The 20,919-nt window shown below is 39.2% G+C and overlaps 1 protein-coding gene across 1 annotated transcript in view; it reads right to left on the bottom strand.

Annotated features, from left to right (window-relative positions):
- Positions 1-438: 438 nt before the first annotated feature.
- The window catches only part of rock1 (Rho-associated, coiled-coil containing protein kinase 1), a 107,964-nt gene continuing 87,483 nt past the window's right edge, over positions 439-20,919 (bottom strand). Inside the window, exons 28-33 of the mRNA XM_052023028.1 lie at positions 15,785-15,855; positions 11,727-11,815; positions 8,185-8,263; positions 6,379-6,640; positions 5,821-6,037; positions 439-2,412 (exon numbers count right to left, since the gene is read on the bottom strand). Of these exons, the coding sequence (XP_051878988.1) occupies positions 2,409-2,412; positions 5,821-6,037; positions 6,379-6,640; positions 8,185-8,263; positions 11,727-11,815; positions 15,785-15,855 (722 nt within the window). The 3' untranslated portion in view covers positions 439-2,408. The remainder of the gene's footprint in view (positions 2,413-5,820; positions 6,038-6,378; positions 6,641-8,184; positions 8,264-11,726; positions 11,816-15,784; positions 15,856-20,919) is intronic.

Here is a 20,919-nt window from a genome sequence, read left to right as displayed (position 1 = left end):
TCAAGATGAAGCAGGCGGGCGGCGCGCTCACGACGAGAGAGGCCGAAGGTCCAAATGAGAAGGGCCTTGAAAGTCAGGTACTTATCTTCCTCCGGAGGAGACTGGATGAAGTCTCCGACCTGGGCGGCTGTCTCCTGGTCAAGGGAGCTGACCATGTGGTAGTACCGTGTGGAGTCGGAGGTGATCTGCCGCAGTTGGAACTGGGCTTCGGCCTGGTCGAACCACACGCAAGGCTGAAGTGTCCAAAAGGTGGGCAGCTTGAGTGCAACTGCGTTGGCTGCTGCGTTGTCAGTCATTGTGTGGGTCCAAAATCCGTTTGGACTGTTGGGGTCACCAATGTAGCAGCTGCTACTGTGATGCGAGAATAAAGACGAGTCTGCAAGCTGTAGAACAAGACTGATTTATTTACCCGCCTTGCACGGGCCTTTTAATGAAAACGAAAATGATGTACGTGCTATGTCATCAAAACTTTTCGCACGCATGGGTTCTCCCCCATCGCTCGGGGAACATGAAGGCCCAGCACCATCTTGGGCCTCGCTGCTCTGATGACGCACGCCCCGACCACCAAGCTGGTTCGCCTGCGCGGACGATGAGTCGCCACATAGGTACATATTTGTACAGTACTGAGAGACTGTTACATTATTGGAGGTTTAACCCTCTGTAACCCAACATGAAACAAAGACTCACCAGTCAATTAAGGTTATGCAAAAGGATGAAGGCCACAGTATGTAGAACAGCAAGGAATTCTTTCTAAAACCTTGTTGCTCCCTTAAACAATATCATCAAAATATAGCAGTCCTTTATTTTCTGTGTTGTTGTGACATGATGGTGTACATTTCTTCTGTTAACTAATATATTCTGCTTCAACAATGAAGATTCAGTCTGCAAGTCTTGGTATCCGAATTCAACCAAGTCAAATCACCTGACCAGGCAACGTTTGCAAGAACAATTTCCCATTGTAGTAAAACAGGCAAATGCATATAGATATGTTTATTGGTACATACCCATCAGTGCGACTTTCAATATCACTTAAAATATGCAATCATCTTCAACGAAAATCCAATTTCCAGTGCTTTAATACATGTAACTGCAAAGCCTTTATATATTACATGGGAGGTAAAGTAAGCTGTATCATCCATTTCATGAATATATTCCTGCTGACTGGCAAAAAATAAAACTGCAAATACAACAATTCCTATGTTACTGGAGTGACTCCTGAAATAATACACAGAAATAAATTTTATTTAATGCCGTCCACAGTTCAAGTTTGCTGCAGGTATTCCTATGTGTAATTTCAACTGATTACAGGCAGTTTATTCATTTAAGAATTGTATTCAAAATACCCAAAATAACACAGTTCACAATGCAATGAAAAATGTTTAAGCAGATGCAGTTATTTAAAATTACGATGAATTATATGGCAGTAAAACAGTTCTTCAAAAGTAAGGCATCAACAGGACAATGCTATTCCTGTTGAAGTGTTTAAAGTAAAATAATTTATGTTTTAAAACAGTGCACAATTTATCTGTTAAGTTAATGTTGTCTACCACCTGATAAGAATTCATTTAAAATGTAAGGCAATCTATTTATAAAATCATTACAAAATAATGTGCCCCCCAAAATACAAACCTGGCTGTTCCGAATTACTGCTACTTCCCTAATGCTTCTTTTATTTTTAATGGTACATCAAGATACCAACTACTATGGCTTTGCAAAAAAAAATACACAGATCATCAGCGAAATATTCTGTCAATTTTTCCCAGTTCTAAACATTTCAATTTAAGCATTTAGAACAGTATGGTTTCTAAACATTTATTCCAGCAGATTGAAAATCTTAAAGCCACAAGGCTTTAAAGCTTCAATGGTCTCAACAGATCTGCACGGAAGGCATGTAGTTTGAGGCATAACAAATTCAATATAACAATGGTTTTCTGAAGCACCTGATGCCATCTTCAAAGTAATTCTTTGTTCTCTTGTGCTATTTTCAGTACTTCACTTTCACACACTTCCCCTCCTTGCTTTAGCATAAGCTATTCCCTCAAGTGCAGCGACCCTATCCCTTACTTGCTGAAATGATGCAAAAAAAAACTCATTTGGCTATTTCATAATGAGCTGCCTTGATGTTCACCTGCTTATTATGGAAAAGGCAACATCTGATTTCTAGTTTGCTACCTGTTGCAATCCATAAAAAAACTGCTAGAATGGTAAATGTATGATGAATAGCCTTCCACGCATTTTGAATAGTGCAGGAATAGAGAATAGTTGAATGAGATGCAGAGATTAAACAAGCTTAACCCTGAAAATTTGTAACATTTAATTTGAAGGGTTCAAATCCATTTTGCACTGATTGTGATCTCACAAAACCCAGCTTCCTTGAAAAGTATCTTGGATCCAAATCCCATAAATGGTTAGCTGAAAAAGAAATGAAAATCACAATCAATAGAACTTCCACGTCTACCTGAAGTAATTAGGATAGAATATGCAAAAAATGCCACCAAGCAACAGCAGATTTTCAAATTAAGCTATTTTATTGGAATTTTAAAATAAGCTACTATTTTCACTGTGCAAATAAAGGACTAATAAATCATTACTCTACATCAAAGCCAGAGATTTTCCCTGATTGTAATTTTTGTCTCAGCTACTTGCCATATCAGTACTTTTAATTTCTTCCACTTCTTCAGAATATCATGACAACTAATGTTTATTTAGCATCTTTTCATAATAATCAAGCATTTTGGACAGCAGACTGACACAGCTATTAGAACTGCGTTTTTGCAGCTCCTGCAGCTTGGGCTTAATCCCGACTTTCTGCATGGAGTCCATATGTTCTCCCTGTGACCATGTGGGTTTTCCCGACTGCTCTGGTTTCCTCTCCCAAAGACATGCAGGTTGATGGTTAATTTGCCACAAGTGGTAGAACCTGAGAGTTGATGGGAATATGGGCAGGATAAAGTGAGAATGGTGCACGATTAAAGTGGGTGCTTGTCGGTCAGCACCAACTCAGTGGACCCAAAGGCCTGTTCTGTGCTCCATTACTACATGACACATCACAAGAATAAATTAAACAAGTGTCAATCAGCCAAAGACACATTAGCTGAAGTGATACAAGGCTTAATCAGAGATGGATTTATTAGCAGAGAGAAATGGAATGGCAAAAAGGTTTAGCAAAGGAATTCTAGAGATTAGATTCTAAAAGAATGATTTTTAATAGCCTTTTAAAAAAGGTTAGAGGCCTTGTTTTAAAGGTATTTTCTTTTCCCTTCCTTTTTGTTACATCAATTATCAATCAATGGCATCAATTGCTTGCCAGGGAGCAGATCTGTAAGTGTCATTTCCCTTTGTACCTCACCAAGTGCCCATTTTCAATGTGGCTACTTTATTTAAATACAAAGAAGGATGCAGCATGGGATGTCATCGCTGAAAGACAGGTAGATGAATTGCAACCAAATTAATGATGTATTAGGAGGTGTTTAATCAAAAAGTTATTCCTTTATCTCACGAGGCAAACAAAGTTTGTGAGAGATAGAAAAGGAATTCTCATGCTTGGTACCAAGGTGACTGAGACATGCATAAAATGCTAGAGTGAAGGTGGTGGTGGGGGCTTCACAAAGTATCAGAGAAAGAATGGTGGAAAACAGACCATTTCATGGAATGGAGAGGATGTTTACTGGTCTGATGAAAGCTACAGAGATAACAATGAACATCATAAAGACAAATAAACATGAGATAAGAATTTAAAATTTGAGGCAATTATGGGACGAGGAATCAATACATCTCAGTGATGCAAGGGTGATGAATGATGCAAGAGGAACAATGCTGGATCATACATGGGCAGAATTTTGAATAAACCAAATCTTCTGCTGCACAGAAGATGGAAGGTGGGCCAGTATAGTGTCAAGTTTGAAAGTGATAAGGACATGGACAAAGGCATCAGAAGCACACTGATGGTGTGTGAGTAAAACAGGCAATGTTACAGACTTGAAAGTAGCGATAGAGAGGATAAATGTTTTGAACGTCAGCACAAGATGAATAAGATGATGAGGCTGTACAAAGCCAAGTTTGAGTCAATCACCAGCAAACAAGATGGTAGGAGACTGAGGGGTGACTTTACAGAAGTGCATAAAATCAAGAGGGGTATTGATAGGTTGAATGCACACAGTATTTTTTCACCAGGGAAAGGGAACTAAAAACTACAGCACATAGGTTTAAGGTGAGAGATGTAAGATTTAAAAGGGACCTGAAGGGCAATTACTTCATGCAGACGGTGGTTCATATATGGAATGAGCTGCCAGAGAAAGTGGTTGAGGCAGGTACAATAACAACACTTAAAAGACATTTGGATAAGTACATGGATTAAAAAAAAGGTTTAGAGGGATATGGGCCAAATAGGAAGACCTTAGGTGGGCATCTTGGTCAGCATAGATGAGTTGAGCCAAAGGGCCTGTTTCCATGCTGTACTACTCTTTGACTCTCTAACTGCAGACTGAGTGACATTTGTAGTGGGGACTGAAGACAATTAACAATCCCAGTAATCTGCACTATCTCCCTGTTGTTCCTCATTAACTTTACTTCCTGACACAGCTATTAGAACTGCGTTATCTCCCTATTTAATCAACAGTGCTTTCTAGATCAATCCTAATCACCCCAGATGATCCAAACTCTTCCTAATATTCCTTTTATAAAGATCAGTTTATTCACAAAATAAGTAATTCAAAGCCTTTTTGACTGAGCTCCAGCTGCCTCTTCTAATACCATGCTTTAACATCAACCTTTCAGCCATCATCAAACCACTTATAGAACCAAACTGCAGCTCATCACCAAATTCATTGTGGCCAAAATTCATTGGTGATTTGCATACTAAACATCTCAACTTCCAGTCTATTGACATTCTACTTTTTCCTATTGCTTCTTCCTGTTTAGGCATCACAATTGCAGATTCCCTTCAAAACCTACTCCAATGACTTGGACGTCTGTTCTTGCAGCAATCTTAAACATCTTAAATCAATCTTAAAGACCAGCTCCATCTTTTGTTTTCCTTTTGTTATCCACAATTACAAGGACTGCTGTTAACTTCAGGATGTCACCAACAGCCATCATTCTGGCAATGCAAATCCATAACTGTTACTATAACTCATGAATGCTTGCCTTACATCAAGAATTAGATATCCTAAAATTTCCTACAAGATTATTATTTCAGGCTTACAATTGCAGTAACCTCCTTGGTTGCCCATTTGGTATTGTACAATCTCCACCATGTTAAATCCTGTTCTGATGATAGCTTATTGATCTGAAATATGAATTTGTTTCTCTGCCCACAGATGATACCTGACCTGTTAATTATTTCCATTCCCACCACCACCACCCCCCCCCCCCCATTTTTATTACTGTTGAATACTAGCTTGTTCAATACTACCTCTTGTTCAATGTTAAGATTTTTTCCATTGCCAAAATAAAACCTGTATTCTCCCTATCTCAATTCTCTGTATTGAAACTTTTCAGGGCATTTCTTCAATGCTCTCCATGCTCAAGAACAGAATTTTGAGCCTTAACAGTAGTCATAATTTAGACCATGCTCCATCAATGTAAAAGCAACACCAACAATCTATTCAAGTGTCATACTCTTACTTCTGGCAGTCATTCAATTTCTACTATTTCTGTGCTGTTTGACTCTATCATTTGTGATTTCAGGATACTCACTGATTTAGCGATTGCAGAACAAGAACCATCCATTTCTTTCTGCAAAACTGCAAATTAGTGACTTCTGCTGTGTTACCTCCCACGCATTTACATCAAAAGAAAATTTATTTGTTAATATATTACCTGGGCTTGACTGGAGCAATATGTTTGGCAGGTTTGCGAAAAGACTGGTTTGGCGCCGATCTCGTAGATGATGTCCTGGGAGAAGCACGCACAAAACTTGAGGCAGCTGGAGGGTTCTTAGGAATTTTCTTCACTAAATGTCCAATCCATTTTTTCTGTTCGTCCTGAGAGCACGCCAGTAACAACATATCCCTAGCTGTGTTGACATCATAATTCACTAAGAAGAAAACATGTACTCTTAGAATAAGTAATTGCACAAAACTTTCACAACTCCCTCTCCCACATTCTAGTGACATGAATGATTAGTTTTAGCCAAAGTACAATGGCCTCACAATGCTATACCTATACAATTTAAAAATAGACAGGAGATTGTGTGGAGCTCTTTAGCTCTTAATTGCAAGTCTTATGAAAAATTATCAAATTTATGTTATATTTAAGTAAACATCAGTCAGTGGGAAATGCAAATATTATACAAATTGCCTCTTGCTGTGAAGATGTAGATAAGAGTGATGGATAAAAATCAATGCTGTTTTCATTATTAAAAATAATAATTCATACCTTTGCATGGTATAATCATGTCTTCCTTTTTATCCAAATGATCTTTATGGCACTTAACATGGCATCGCCTGCACTCCAGTGCAGGTGGTGGTTTGAAAACATGCCACAGAGGCTTTGCACAAGCTTCACAATTTGTAGGAAAATGATAAAGTGTAGGGATAAATTCATGACCTTTATGAGGTATAAAATCGGGCTTTTCCACTGATTGCACAGTTTCTACTTCCACATCCTTCCGACATTCACCCTCATTGGCATATAATATCTGAAAGACCACATAACATACAGTTTATTCAAATATGATAACTAAAATAAATGTTTAGAACCATAGTTAGAAATTACAACGCCACATGACTAATTTTGTCCAGAAAGATTCTAGTGCAAGATAGCCCTCAGAGGCATACACTTGAAATTGCTTTACACAATACCTATAACTGCAGGAAACCTTAGCAAATGTCCAAATAAACACTTTTCTTTGACACAACAATGGATCTGTGTTATTGCTCATGGCGAGTCATAGTATGGTGTACAGCCTACTATGTCTAACTCCAATCATTTGAACTGTATGTAAGTGGGCCAGAGATAAACCACATGACAAAAGGCTCAGATTTTGCTGAGTGAGCCTGCACTTGCCATTAATGTGTTTATACTGCACCTTACTGTATCTGCAACTGGAACGGTAATCTTGTTGACTGAAACTGACCTGGATCTGAGTGGTAAAGTTCAAAACACAAGGCCCACAAAACTCATTCTGGCAAAAACTTCCAGCTGACAGCTAGGTACACCCACAAATTCTGTCAACGTTGACTATTTCTTTATGCTTTTGAATGTCCCCAATGTTCAGAAAGATTAACTATTAAATATGAAATAAAATGAAAAAGTTAAATACTTAAAAATATCCTACAATACTTATAAAACAGAATTTTAAAAAAAACTGAGTGCACCTTATTGTTACCTTTCTTTCTTGCAGGTATAAAACTTGCATTCAAACAAGCTGGCCCACGAATTCTGCACCAGGTTTTACCTGGCACAGGATGAGAATAGATTCCCTAGTGAACATGTCTGAAAGCAAAGCAAATTTCTGCCCCATCACTGGAGACCAAATGGAGTGCACTGGTGAAGCACAGATGGGAAGTCACTGGTTGAACTTGACCAATAAGGATTTTTAGGAATCGAACCCAAGAATGCTTGCACTTGCATAAGAAACGTGTTTCACAGGGAACAATGTAGTAAAGTCTAGGCCAATTCTTTACTCCATCTTACTTTGCCTGAACTTACCATTCCCTCCACATGCTCTTGAACGTTGCCTTTAACTCTAAGGTTCACCCTCTTCAACTCCTCACTAAAAGTCAGTTTCTCTTCCTCTTTGTTGCACTATAAGGTTTACTCATCTCTTCAACATTTGGACCCACGTCTCCTCAACATACAACCTCTTCCCCAGCCCCCCTCCATTTGGGTTCCAGCAGGGTGACTCTCTCTCTCCTTCAGTTGAGGGCTACATACAACTGGATTAAAAAAGGAGCAGAGACTTGGAGCAGATCAGCCATGATCATATTAAATGTCAGGGCAGGCTTGAAGGACCAGGTGGCCTACTCCTGCTCCTAATTTCTTGTGCTCTTGTCTAGGTTGCTAAATAATTTCAATTTAAATAACAGTAAATGTTGTTATTCTTATAACAAAATCCAACACAATATTTAACCAACTGTTACATGCAAGATTTCTATTAACATCTTTCTCAGAATTGAAATACAGATAATTACAGACAATAAGCAAAAACAAAATTTAAATGAAAAATTCTTGATCGCCCACCTGGAATATCCGAGGAATTTCTCCAGTTTCTGCCCTATATACATCACCTTGTGTTACAGGACGCACATGGAATAATTTGCTGGAATATAAAATTATTTAGAGTTGCAAATGACTTGAACATTTATTTATTTATGCAAATCAGCTTTAAGGATAAAATATTTGCATGGTACTTTTTGTCAACTGTACTTATAACGTATTTTTGTTTCTTACCCAGAATGTAGGTAATGTTATCAAGCCAGCAATTATTTACCCACCACCAAATGGTATTTAGGTAAGTGGTAGTATGCTGCTTTCTTGAACCAGTCTCTACGGGGAGTTCTATTCCTTTGCAATGATGAAGGAACGGTTATTTATGCCCATAATGATTTGTGACTTACAGGTGGTGATGTTCCCATCTGCCTGGTCTCCCCATCCTCCTTGGTAGTAGTGTTCATAGGTTTGTGTGGTGCTGTCAAAGTACTTGGATAGTTGCAGCATTGCATCTTATAGATCAGTAAAAATTGTAGCCAGAGTTCCAGGAGGTGGAAGGTGTAAGCACTTAAAGATTGGAGACAGGGTGCCAATTAAATAAGTTAATTTGATGGCATTAAGCTTCTTGAACGTTTTTGGAGTATCACGAATCAGGCAAGTGAAGAGTGCTCCAATTCCCTGACTTGTCTCATGGAAAAGGCTTAGGAAATCAAAAAGGTGCAACACAAGCTGCTGAATACCTATTCATGACCAATTTACTTAGCCTCTATATTAATACCTATCCATGACCAATTTATTTAGCCTCTATATTAATCAACAGTGAACATTTCTCACCTTGAATAGCAACTCCTCTGATTCCACTCATTAAGTAAAAAGCATTGCTTTGGGAACCAACTTGGGTCCAAGCTATGCTTGCCATTTCAAAGATGTGCTGGCTAGCAGGTTAATCAGCCACTGTAAAATATTCCCAATGCAGTTTGATGGTCGGAGAATTAACGGGCATATGAGGGAGTATAGTTTACAAGCATTAACTCAATGGGCCAAACAGCCTCCATGTCACAAGAAATATAATCATTGTACACCATTTCTTGCATCTTCAGCTAATACCGTGGAGCATATTGTTCTTCTACTCCCCGTTCAGCATTCTGAAGGACTAATCACTGTAATACCCTCGACTATGTTAAACAGCATTACATCCTTGCGCCCCCCCAACCTCTTCTAAATGCATCTTGTCCAAGTAGAGGAGACCTAGCCCAATTGCTTCCTCACTCTCACTGTCAAAGGCCCTAAATACTATTTTCAGACTGAAACAGGCATTTATTTATACTTATCTGAATATAAAATATTTATTTCACATAATATGGTTCTCTGCATTGTGAAGACTCACTGCAATTATGTGACCCATTTGTGGAATACCTCTGTTCATCAGCAAGCATGACCTCAAGCTTTCAGTTAGCTGACACTAATCCTTCACCTGCTTTGCAAGTATATAGCTGTAATTGCAGAATCACCCAAAACTTCTTTAAAGTCACGATCTGAAGCTTAAACGTTTACCCATTTGAATTACTCACACAGCCTGTACTTGTGGTAGGAATATTAACACTTTACGTAGAATATTTTTCGAAGTTACAACCCATACAAATTATTTAGTATTTTGTTTACAGCAGTGATTAATAGTTTTATTAATCTTTTTGTCACAATTACTCCATCACATTTGGGATAATTTTTTGCCACTCTTCCTCGAACCGCTGCCGATACAAACCATAACCTCAAGTAAGTATGCATTCTTGATGACTTGTGAGAATGTGACAATGGTGAGAAACGAATTAGCACCAGTCACTACTTTCTCTCCCCTGAATACTTCAACTGTGCTCCTCCTATTGACACTGAAACAGCTGTTCTATTGATTATAGGCTTCTCTTTGCATGCGCCACCAACTTCAGATATCATAGCTTAGTGAAATATCTTGAATCTGTCCTAAGTAACCACAGCAGAAATTGATATTACAACCAAGTCATGTGACCACTTGCTCACAGTACACTTAAACTATACAAGTACTTTTAATGATTTAGGTCTTAGATTAATGCAGAGGTGCGAATGTCTTTGGTACTTTTGTAGCAGAAAAAAAATTGAGCAAGATCATCATACATGTGCGTGTAAACTTGAAAAGGTACTTCATTTATCTATAAGCCAATTAATGTTAATCAATCACATAACCCCCAACGCTATCTACATCACATCTTACATTAATACTTTTTCATTTTCTCTTTTTAAATCAATTTTGTTGCACTGAATTCTCCTATGCACAGATGTTCCTTTTCTGCAAATTATACAGTAATTATACGAGCCTGATTGAATTTTTTGAGGATGTGACTAAACACATCGATGAAGGGAGAGCAGTTAGTGTAGTGTATATGGATTTCAGCAAGACATTTGATAAGGTAACCCATGTGAGGCTTATGGAGAAGGTGAGGAGACATGGGATCCAAGGGGACATTGCAGTGTGGATCCAGAACTGGCTGGCCCACAGAAGGCAAAGAGTGGTTGTTGAAGGGTCGTATTCTGAGTGGAGGTCAGTGACCAGTGGTGTACCTCAGGGATCTGTACTGGGACCCTTACTATTTGTGATTTTTATAAATGACCTGGATGAGGAAGTGGAGGGGTGGGTTAGTAAGTTTGCGGATGACACGAAGGTTGGGGGTGTTGTGGATAGTTTGGAGGGCTGTCAGAGGTTACAGAGGGACATAGATAGGATGCAGTTCAACCTAGATAAATGTGAAGTGGTTCATTTTGGTAGGTCAAATATGTTGGCGGAATATAGTCTTAATGGTAGGACTCTTGGCAGTGTGGAGGATCAGAGGGATCTTGGGGTCCGAGTTCAGAGGACGCTCAAAGTGGCTGCGCAGGTTGACTCTGTGGTTAAGAAGGCATATGGTGTATTGTCCTTCATCAATTGGGGAATTGAATTTAGGAGCCGTGAGGTAATGTTGCAGCTATATAGGTCCCTGGTCAGACCCCACTTGGAGTATTGTGCTCAGTTCTGGTTGCCTCACTACAGGAAGGATGTGGAAGCCATAGAGAGAGTGCAGAGCAGATTTAAAAGGATGCTGCCTGGAATGCAGAGCATGCCTTACGAAAGCAGGTTGAGGGAACTCGGCCTTTTCTCCTTAGAGAGACGAAGCATGAGGGGGGACCTGATAGAGGTGTATAAGATGATGAGAGGTATTGATAGGGTAGATAGTCAGAGGCTTTTCCCCAGGGCTGAATTGGTGGCCACAAGAAGACATAGGTTTAAGGTGCTGGGGAATAGATATAGAGGAGATGTCAGGGGTAAGTCTTTTTACTCAGAGAATGGTGAGTGCATGGAATGGGCTGCCAGAAACGGTGGTGGAGGCTGATACGATAGGATCTTTCAAGAGACTGTTGGATAGGTATATGGAGCTGAGTAAAATAGAGGGCTATGGGTAAGCCTAGTAATTTCTAGGGTAGGGACACGTTCGGCACAGCTTTGTGGGCCGAAGGGCCTGAATTGTGCTGTAATTGTTCTATGTAATCAGGATGGTTGTACTCACTCAATATCCAATACCATAGAAGGATTAGATTGTTCTTTATTCAGCTCATCATCATAGAACAATATTTTTCTGCTGCTCACCACAACATACTGTAAATAACAAAGAAGGTTCAACATTACAAAGGAAAATTGAATCAAACATTCACAATGTCAATTTTTCTATCAGATTTCTAATGAATGAAGAAATCAAATCATCTTCAGCAGCATAAGTCTGAATACCTGACCTCAAAACTTCTGCTTCATGGGTCTAACCATGAATAACAAAAGCTTTGTGGTCAACTTACTAAGATCTGTTGAGTTGGCCGATTTCACCTAAAACAGTAGTTCTGCTGCTACTACAAATATAATAAATGATTAGTACGGGAAGAATAAAAGCTGAGATTGCTATCTTCTAACCACAGCATCCAAAATAAAGAAAACAAGGAAACTGAAGGCACTAAGTGAAATACAACTTAATAAAGAACAGAACAGAACTACAGAATCTGGAGTTAAAAACTGCCAGATAACATTTACAAAGATTAGGGAAGAATCCTCGGGGGGGGGGTTGCAGGTGGTGGTGGTGAGGGTGCAGGTGAAGAGGGATAACTTTATAATTAAGAATAACAGCTTTTTTTGTTCATTTCTGGAATGTGGGTGTCTCCGGTTAGTATCATTGCCATTTCTAACATGAGGTTTTGATTAACCACCTATTTGAACTGTAGCCCTTCTGAGGGAACTCGCACGGTCAATCATGGGCACAGACCTCCCCACCATCAACAGCAGATGCAGGAGGTGCCACCTCAAGCCAGTGGCATCTATCATCAAGGCTCACCACCATCCGGGTCATGCCCTCTTCTTGCTGCTACCATCAAGCAGGAGGTACAGAAACCCAAAGTCCCACACCACTGAGTTCAGGAACACCTACTTTCGTACATCCATCAGGTTCATGAACCTACCTGCACAACCCTAACCCTACCTCAGCAATGGAACACCACAGATCACCTATTACACTACCATGGACTTGTCTTTGATTGTGTCTCTGTTATTTTTTTTGCACTAAGGTCTTGCTTTTGCATACAGTCTTTTATTTTCCACTGTATGGTATAATTTTACATGTGTAATTTATATTCTGTTTTGTCTGTACCTACATGCCTGATGCTGTTGCTGCTAGCAAGTTTTTCATTGTACTGTATCTCACTGTACTTGTGCATATAACAATAAACTCTACTTGACTTGAACAGAATTGAACATCCTGCAATCAATGAACATCCCAAGTACTGGCCCAATGAGGAAGGATTGACGAAACAGTAGATTATTGGACTTTGGACAATGCCCTGAGGAACTTGTGTAGCATGTCAAGGTTGGAATGATCGATTTCCAACAACCACGTCCGTCTTCCTTTATGTCACATACTTTATACCTTCCTGAAGCAGCAAACACTGGAGAATTTTCCCCTCAACACTCAACTGACGAGTTTTACCAGGACTTTTGATGTCATACTCAGTCAAATATTGAATTAATAACAGGAGCAGTTACCCTTAGCTCACCTCTGGAAATTGGCTCTTTGGTTCATACCTAGACCAAGGATGTGATGAGGTCTAGAGCTGAATGGTCCTGGCAAAACCCAAACTGGCAAGTAGATAATTGGAGAGTATGATTGCACGGTAGTGACAACTTCTATTACTTTGCTGACAACTGAGAGTAGACTGGATGTATAGTAGCTAGCTTGATTGAATTCTTCCTGCTTTTGTTAACAGGACATACTTGAGCAACGTTTCAAGTGGTTGAACAGACAACAGTTTGGAACTAGAGGCATAGAGGCATAGCTAGCTCTGGAATGCAAGCCCTCAGTACAAAAACTGAAGTGATGCCTGGTCCCATTGCCTTCACTATATCCTGTTCTCTCAGCCGTTTCTTTATATCATCCAGATTGAATTGAACTATCTGAAGTCAGTGGGGATATCAACACAAATACTCGGCAATCTGATTGAACATGGCTACAAATGTTTTTTTCTCTTTGGCAATCGCACACTGGGCCTTGCATCAACCAAGGATGGAAGCATCCTTGAATCCACCAAACCGTTCGTAGTTTATTTAGCATTCACAACTAATTATGGCAGGACTGCACAATTAAGACCTGATTCGTTGGTGTAGGATCAACTTACTATTTAGCACAAATGTGGTTTGCTAGGTTATAGCTCATGAATTGGTGTGCCTCATGCAACTTTTGGCATGCTCCTCTGCATTCCTCATTGAACTGGATTGATTGTAATGGTCGAGCGATATGCAAGTCTCAAGGTACAGATTGTGGCAGAATACAATTCTGCTGCTGCTGATGATGCAAAATGCCTCATGGATGCCCAGTTTTTAGTTCCCAAACCTGTTGAGTCTAATCTTATTTAGCATGATGGTAGTTCCACATAGCAGGATTTGTAAACTGGTAATAAATACCATGCAACTGTTCCAGCTTGACTAAAAACAACATAGGAACAAACAAAATCTATATGAATTGAGACAATGGTACAAAAAGATGCATCACATTAGCAGGAGTATTCTAAATACCACCCAACAGGGGAAGGGAAATATAACTGGGAATTTCTGGGTAACTTTAGAAAATGAGCAGAGGACATCCCCAATAGGGTAAAGCCAACTTGTCCTGGGGATAAACTGCAAATGAAGTCAGCTCGTAAATGGTTCAATAGAGGCTGTTAGGCAGAGAGAACATGATCCTTTGTTCATTATAACTGTGAAAGGGCAGTTAGAGAGTGAGAACAGACAAAGAAATGCAAGTGAAATTCAGGACTGCAGGATATATCCAGCTGGACAAGCTGTGTGAATGAAGAGAGAATAACTGACCCGATATCCCAGGATGGATGACCTGGCCTGTCCAAATACAGAGAAAAAGAGCTGAAGAACTTGATAAGAGTCCAGAAGGCTGCAACTTGTCTAGGTGGAAGATCAGGTACTGTTCGTCAAGCTTGCATTGGGACCCATTACTAACAGTACAGGAGACCAAAGACAGATAGATTGGATTGAAATGGCAGGGAACAGGAAGCTCATGGTCACCCCTGCAAACAGAATGCAGATGCTCTACAGTCACCCACTGATCAGTGATTTTTCCAATGCTGTGGAAAATGACATTGTCATCACTCAGTGCAGTACACTAAAATGCAATAAGTGTACCCAGCCAGGTCATTCTCTCTTTCCTCCTCTTCCATCAGGTAGAAGATACAGGAGCCTGAGGGTACATACCACCAGGATCAAGGACAGCTTCTCTTCCACTGTGATAAGACTATTTAAATGTTTCCCTTATACGATGAGATGGACTCTGACCTCGCAATCTACCTTGTGACCTTGTACCTTATTGTTCACCTGCACTGCAGTTCCTCTGTAGCTGTGACACTTTACTCTGTACTGTTATTGTTTTTACCTGTACTATCTCAATGCACTCTGTACTAACTCAATGTAACTGCACTGTGTAATGAATTGATCTGTACGATCGGTATGCAAGACAAGCTTTTCACTGTACCTCGGTACAAATGACAATAATAAACCAATACCAATAGAAGGAGTGGGGGCCAAATACTAGGTTTGGAGATAGGGAAGGGGATGGGGTTATGGTGGGTGGGAGAAGTGAAAATCCTATGACTCAATGTCTCATGATAAGGTAAGTCTCTCTTCCCTTTAAGAAGTGTAGAAGCATACCTCAGTCAACTGAGGAGGGCTGCTTGTGTATGAAAGGTCTGCAAAATTTATAGGTCACAGACATGCAAATGAATTCTGTGCTGCTATGTCAAAACAAGCTTTGCACAACATGACTATCCACATCTGGTGGATAAAACATTCAGATGAAAGCTAACCAATCTGAAATATTGAGTCTTGGCTCTTTTTCCACAGATGCGGCCTGACCTGCTGACTATTTTCAGCACTTTTCCCCACATTTCCAGCATCTGTAGTTTTTTGCTTTTCAATAAATTACTGAATGTAAACAAGTTCAATTTTATCAGAAAAACAGAACTTTAATATACAGTTCAACAGTAAAATACTTATTTTTAATGACATTTTGCAATGGTTAATTACCTGCTTTTTCCATCCATACCGCTTTATGTTTGCCCGGTTTGGTATTGACAACCAGCCTTCCATCCTGGTTTCTAATATTGAAAATCATTGAGGATAGAGTGAGTTAAAAGACTTGGATAGAAATTGTATAGTCTATGAAAGCAATCTTTCACTACTTGAGGTCAATACACATATAAACAACTTTTACAATCAAGCTGCTTTTAACATCTTTTTGCTAACAGGAAATATCAAAGTGTATAATGGACTTCACTGAACCTAGTTTAAAAACGGAAGTTGGTAATCCCTCCTTCTTGGTCAGTTTACATTTAAAATGTAAATTTCAGACGGAATTATAAGAACATCAACAGGACGAAGATATTCTATTACAGTTGGATATCCTGAAAGTTTGTCCCTCCTGCAATGCAAGGCAATGCCAGGTCTCTCCAATGAATCCAACCACTGAAACAAGCACTTGCAAAGGTTAGTGCAGGTTTTCTACCATCTGATGGAATGGTTTACATTGGTCAGTAGGCAGTGCTCAACGAGTCAGTTTTGACGATGGACACTGAAGACCCAACCCAAGTTACATGGTTCTTGTTACCTTTGGGTAATTTTTCCAAATTGTGTTCAACATGCAGGAGTACAAATTCATTTGTTAAGGGAGAGCAGCAATAGATAGTGATCAGCAGAAGGGTTCCAAACACATTTCACCTCATGCATGAATCTTGATGGATCTGAAGTCGAACGTTGAAAGCACTTCTTCCTGACTATATACTACAGTACAACTTGTTTTGGTGAGTCTATCCTAGAACAGGATATTCCCAGGGATTGTAATAGAGGAGTCTGAGACATGGTGTGAAAGATACGATTGTGTGACAATGATGAATTCTGGCTATTTCTTTAAAAAAAAAGAGCTCTCCAAATTTAGGCACAAAAACCTAAAGTCTTTGAGGATTAACTGAGCATGCCTTTGCACATTGGAGTTGAGTTCAGAGGTCAATTCCAGGTGGTATAGGCAGTTTTAATCACATCAAACAAGCAATTTGGTACAATAGTGGCTTACTACTTGATAAGACAATTTGGAATCAAGCATATTGCCATTCTGTTAAATATTCCAGACTGGGTAAACTTGGCAGATTCTCTTCCCTAACATGAACTAGATGCATTTTTAAAAAAAAATACAAAAATCCCATTCCCACCTAAACAGCTGCTGTGATGGGATATGAACTCCTGCTTGGCAGATTATTAGTTGAGAGTTATTGCTCCAGTATTAGAACCAGAATATCACCGTTATTATTGGTATAAGTTGGCATCTGTCACAAAACATCAGAAGAGAACCAGTGGATATTAACCAGTTCCAGCTGTGGATAAGATGCATGTGGGTGGGGAAAATGGGCTTCCAGCCCAACCTTCTTTTCTAGCAATACTATATAAATAACCTCAAATCTAAAGAACAGTACAAATGTACAATAAGCTCAACCTTATTTTTTGCCACATAGCCTGCATTCTGTTACTCAAAGTATAAAACAGCTTGAGACTGTTTAGGCATGTTGCATAAATCATAAACATTCTTGTGGAAAAAGAGAAGATCGACATTCTTCATGAAATAAAATGAACTATGTTTCACTCGATATTACTTAAGTTAATCAATACTGCATAATGTTAGCAAAATGATTACAAAAAATGAGCTCAAAATCTGCTCTTGATAGGACTGTCTCACTTGAAGCCCAAATCAAAGAAGAAACTGGCAAATCAGAAGCAAATCATGACTCAAATCGTTTTGATACCCTTCGGTGCACAAAATCTTTCTCTTTTAAAAAAAGGCCACATGAATACAGTAATACGAAGTTAATGAATGATTCTAAACCACTCATGATTCCTTACATCTCCATTATATCTACAGGTTGACTTTAATTTAAATTGTATATACATGAATTAGGTATACTTAAACATGTAAATCAGATTACCTTTCACACTTAAAAAGCAAAACAAATGGGGGAAAAGAATAGATTCATGAATTGGCTTTTAGTGGATAGGCTTAGGTGGTCTTAATTATCTTTTCTCCCCATCATATCTCCCAACCCATCAAATGCTGCCTGATCTGCTGAGTATTTACAGCATTCTCTTTTGTTTCTGATTTCCAGCAATTGCTCTGCTTTGCTTCTAAGTTTTATTTTTTCCACACTCATTCATCCCTCATTAGGCAGCTCCAAAACCATCACGTCACCAGAACAGCCTTGGTGTCCACAATTTCACAAATACTCCCTTTGTTCTCTTCAACTCTCTCCTCCATATCACAAAACATTTGTTTTCCTACTTCATCAGTTCAGATGAACAGCCTCTGATCCGAAATATTAACTTTATTTCTCTTTCTGCAGAGTGCTGCCTGACCTACTAAATATTTCCAGCACTGTTTTTATTTCAGATTTCTGGGATCTCTAGCTTTTTGGGTTTTCCTATTTTGCCATATCTGTTGTATCTTAAGAACGTGAAAAAAATTTCAGCTGTAATGCAAGTCTGTTTTGTATTTTATACTGTCACAACAGTTGACAGAAAATTCCCATTAAAGTTTAATTGACAGAGACAGAAGACCTTCACATATTAATTCAGCCCAATTCAGAAGGCGATAATCTCAAATCCCTCTCCCAAATGAAAAATATTTATATTCAATTTAATAACATTGCAGATGAACGATCAGTTTAAATTTATCCTTCCCAGCCAAGTTAAGTGCATCTCAATCTTTCCACTTTACCTTAAACAACAGGACAGTAAATTGTGCCATCTGAACTATTAATTGACAAGTTAAAATACTGTTAAAAAGCATTAAATGATTATTGTCATCAACTTATTATTGAAAGTTAGTGAAAAACTATTTTAGAGTTGATGAATACACTTGTGTACCTATGGAGAGACACACAGTGAAGAATTCTCAAAATAAACTGCAACCAGTAACTTCAACAATAAATCTGTGAAATCCAAGTTTTGGTCCTAATCACTGACTGGAATTTCAGCCATGCTTATCCTTAGAGATATCTTTAACTAAACTACTGGAGTAAAATTTCTATTCTGCACTGGAGCTCTTTAAATGTGAAATTTTTGGAGAAGCAAAAAAAAGGAAAAAGAAGCTTCAAATAGTAAGGAAATGTCAGGAGTTCTTTTATGTGGAATCAGAGGACACAATAAAATTCTTACTAAACATGCCAAAACTGAAGACAAATTGGTAGTGAGAATTAAATATTTTTGTTAGTTACAGACATCCATATTTTACTTATCATTTTCTCTTCCAAATTAAATGTCCTGTCTGTATTTTATCTGGAAATATACTGAAGTCATATCTCAAATTTCTAATGCCCTAAATGTAGGCAAGCTCATCATGGTTGAAATAAACTAACACTGCAAGAACTAACACTGCACAAAAGAAACAAATACAATGGTATCTCATGTAGAGCTCAGGGTGCTTTTCCAGGAATAAGCACACTGGTGGAAATGTTGAAAGAGGTCATTCAGAGAGGTACATTACTGACAGGTTGCTGTGTCGGATGCAAACCTTTAAACTCTCTAATGCTGCCTGCCATTGAACCTGTTTGAAGGTTCAATCTGCCACTAATGTTCCTATTGCAGTGAAATCACTCAAGTGATCTTATTGCTGCAGGCTGTGTGTGGAATGAACCACCAAAGCTATGTGCAGAGACTGTTTGTAAGGGCTGAAGTTGAGTGGGCTAGGGCAAATAACGCAGCCATTCAGTGCTGAGATGCAGTACTCAGGGCTGCACCTTTTCTGGCACAATGAGCATAGGCATTGCTGGAATGCAGCAGCATTGCTGGAATGCAGCAGCAACTGTCGACAGTTCATCCAGATTCCATAGCCTTTGTTGAATGTGATGAAAGCTGCTATCTCCCCCTCCCTTTGTTGGGCTACACAGTCCTCCCCACCCAGAGACAACCAGCTCTATGGTTAGTGACCACCATTTTGTTACCATAGAGAAATCTGTGATGGGGAGAGCTGTGCAGACAACAACTTCCATGACATCCAACAGTGAGTGATGAGGGAGAATGCAGAATCCAGGTGATTTGTTAGCACGTGGAGCAGCCACTGTTAGCATCCCAACCAACACTCAATGCCGGCCAGGAAGCAACCGTGAGCCCTAAATTTCTGCACTGAGCAGTTGCAGTATTTGCAGCATCCTACCCAACATCAGCCCTCAAAGGCAACCTCTACTCATTGTCTTGGTGATTCATTCTACATCAAGCTAACAGTGATGAAATCTGTTTCAGTGCTTCAAGAGAATGATCAGATGGCAGCAATTGACAGCTGGTTCCCAGCATCCCCCACCCCCAAGTACAGTTGGGTGTGTATCTGCAAGTTTGAACTCCAAGACCAAGAGTACCATAATGAATCAGTTATGGTTTAGCAATAAGAATGGTACCAGTGTATTTTATGATGCACAGCTACATTTCATTAAATATACAGATTTTAAAGAAGCCCTTAAAACAGTAAATTAGTGAAGAACTTCCAGAGCTTGGGTATCAAAAAGTTTAAGCCATAATTCCAATGACAAGGAAAATGATGTAGGGGATGTAGCAGAGCCCCCAGTTGGAGAAATACAGAATTCATGAAGAGTTATTGAGCTGAAAGAGGAGACAGGGAAGGAAAAATTGGGATCATTAAAAGATTAGAATATAACCACTTTAAGATGGAAAGTCTGATGTTTCAGAGGCCAATGTAGGTCAGTGTGCTTAGAAATAATGCAAGAGAAGTACTTTGGTTGGAATAAATGCAGCAGAATTTTAAACGTTCAGGTTTATAGAAGATAATAGATAGGAAGAGCACTGAAATTGATAAAACAAGATGCCATTCTGGCGTGAATGAAGATTTCAGCAGCAAATAAACTGAGGTATGGATGGAGATATGCAATGTGTGTACTGAATGTAGACAATCAGCTAAGGGTAAGAAAATGAAACCATGCTAGTAATCATTCAAAGATATTGGGTTGGATGAGCTTGGAATTAGTGATGAAGGAACAAGCTTCTTGATGGCATGGAATATTATGGCCATCTCCCCCTCATGTTTAGCTGGAAGAGACTGCAGCTTATACCAGTCAAAAAGTTGGAGATGGAATTTGATTTAAAAAGAGGGTCTGGAAGGGACATGAGGA

Source organism: Pristis pectinata, chromosome 9 (genome assembly GCF_009764475.1).
Source record: "Pristis pectinata isolate sPriPec2 chromosome 9, sPriPec2.1.pri, whole genome shotgun sequence".
Lineage (NCBI taxonomy): Eukaryota > Metazoa > Chordata > Chondrichthyes > Rhinopristiformes > Pristidae > Pristis > Pristis pectinata.
Note: the sequence above shows the minus strand (reverse complement) of the source record. Positions and strands in the feature narration are given on the sequence as shown.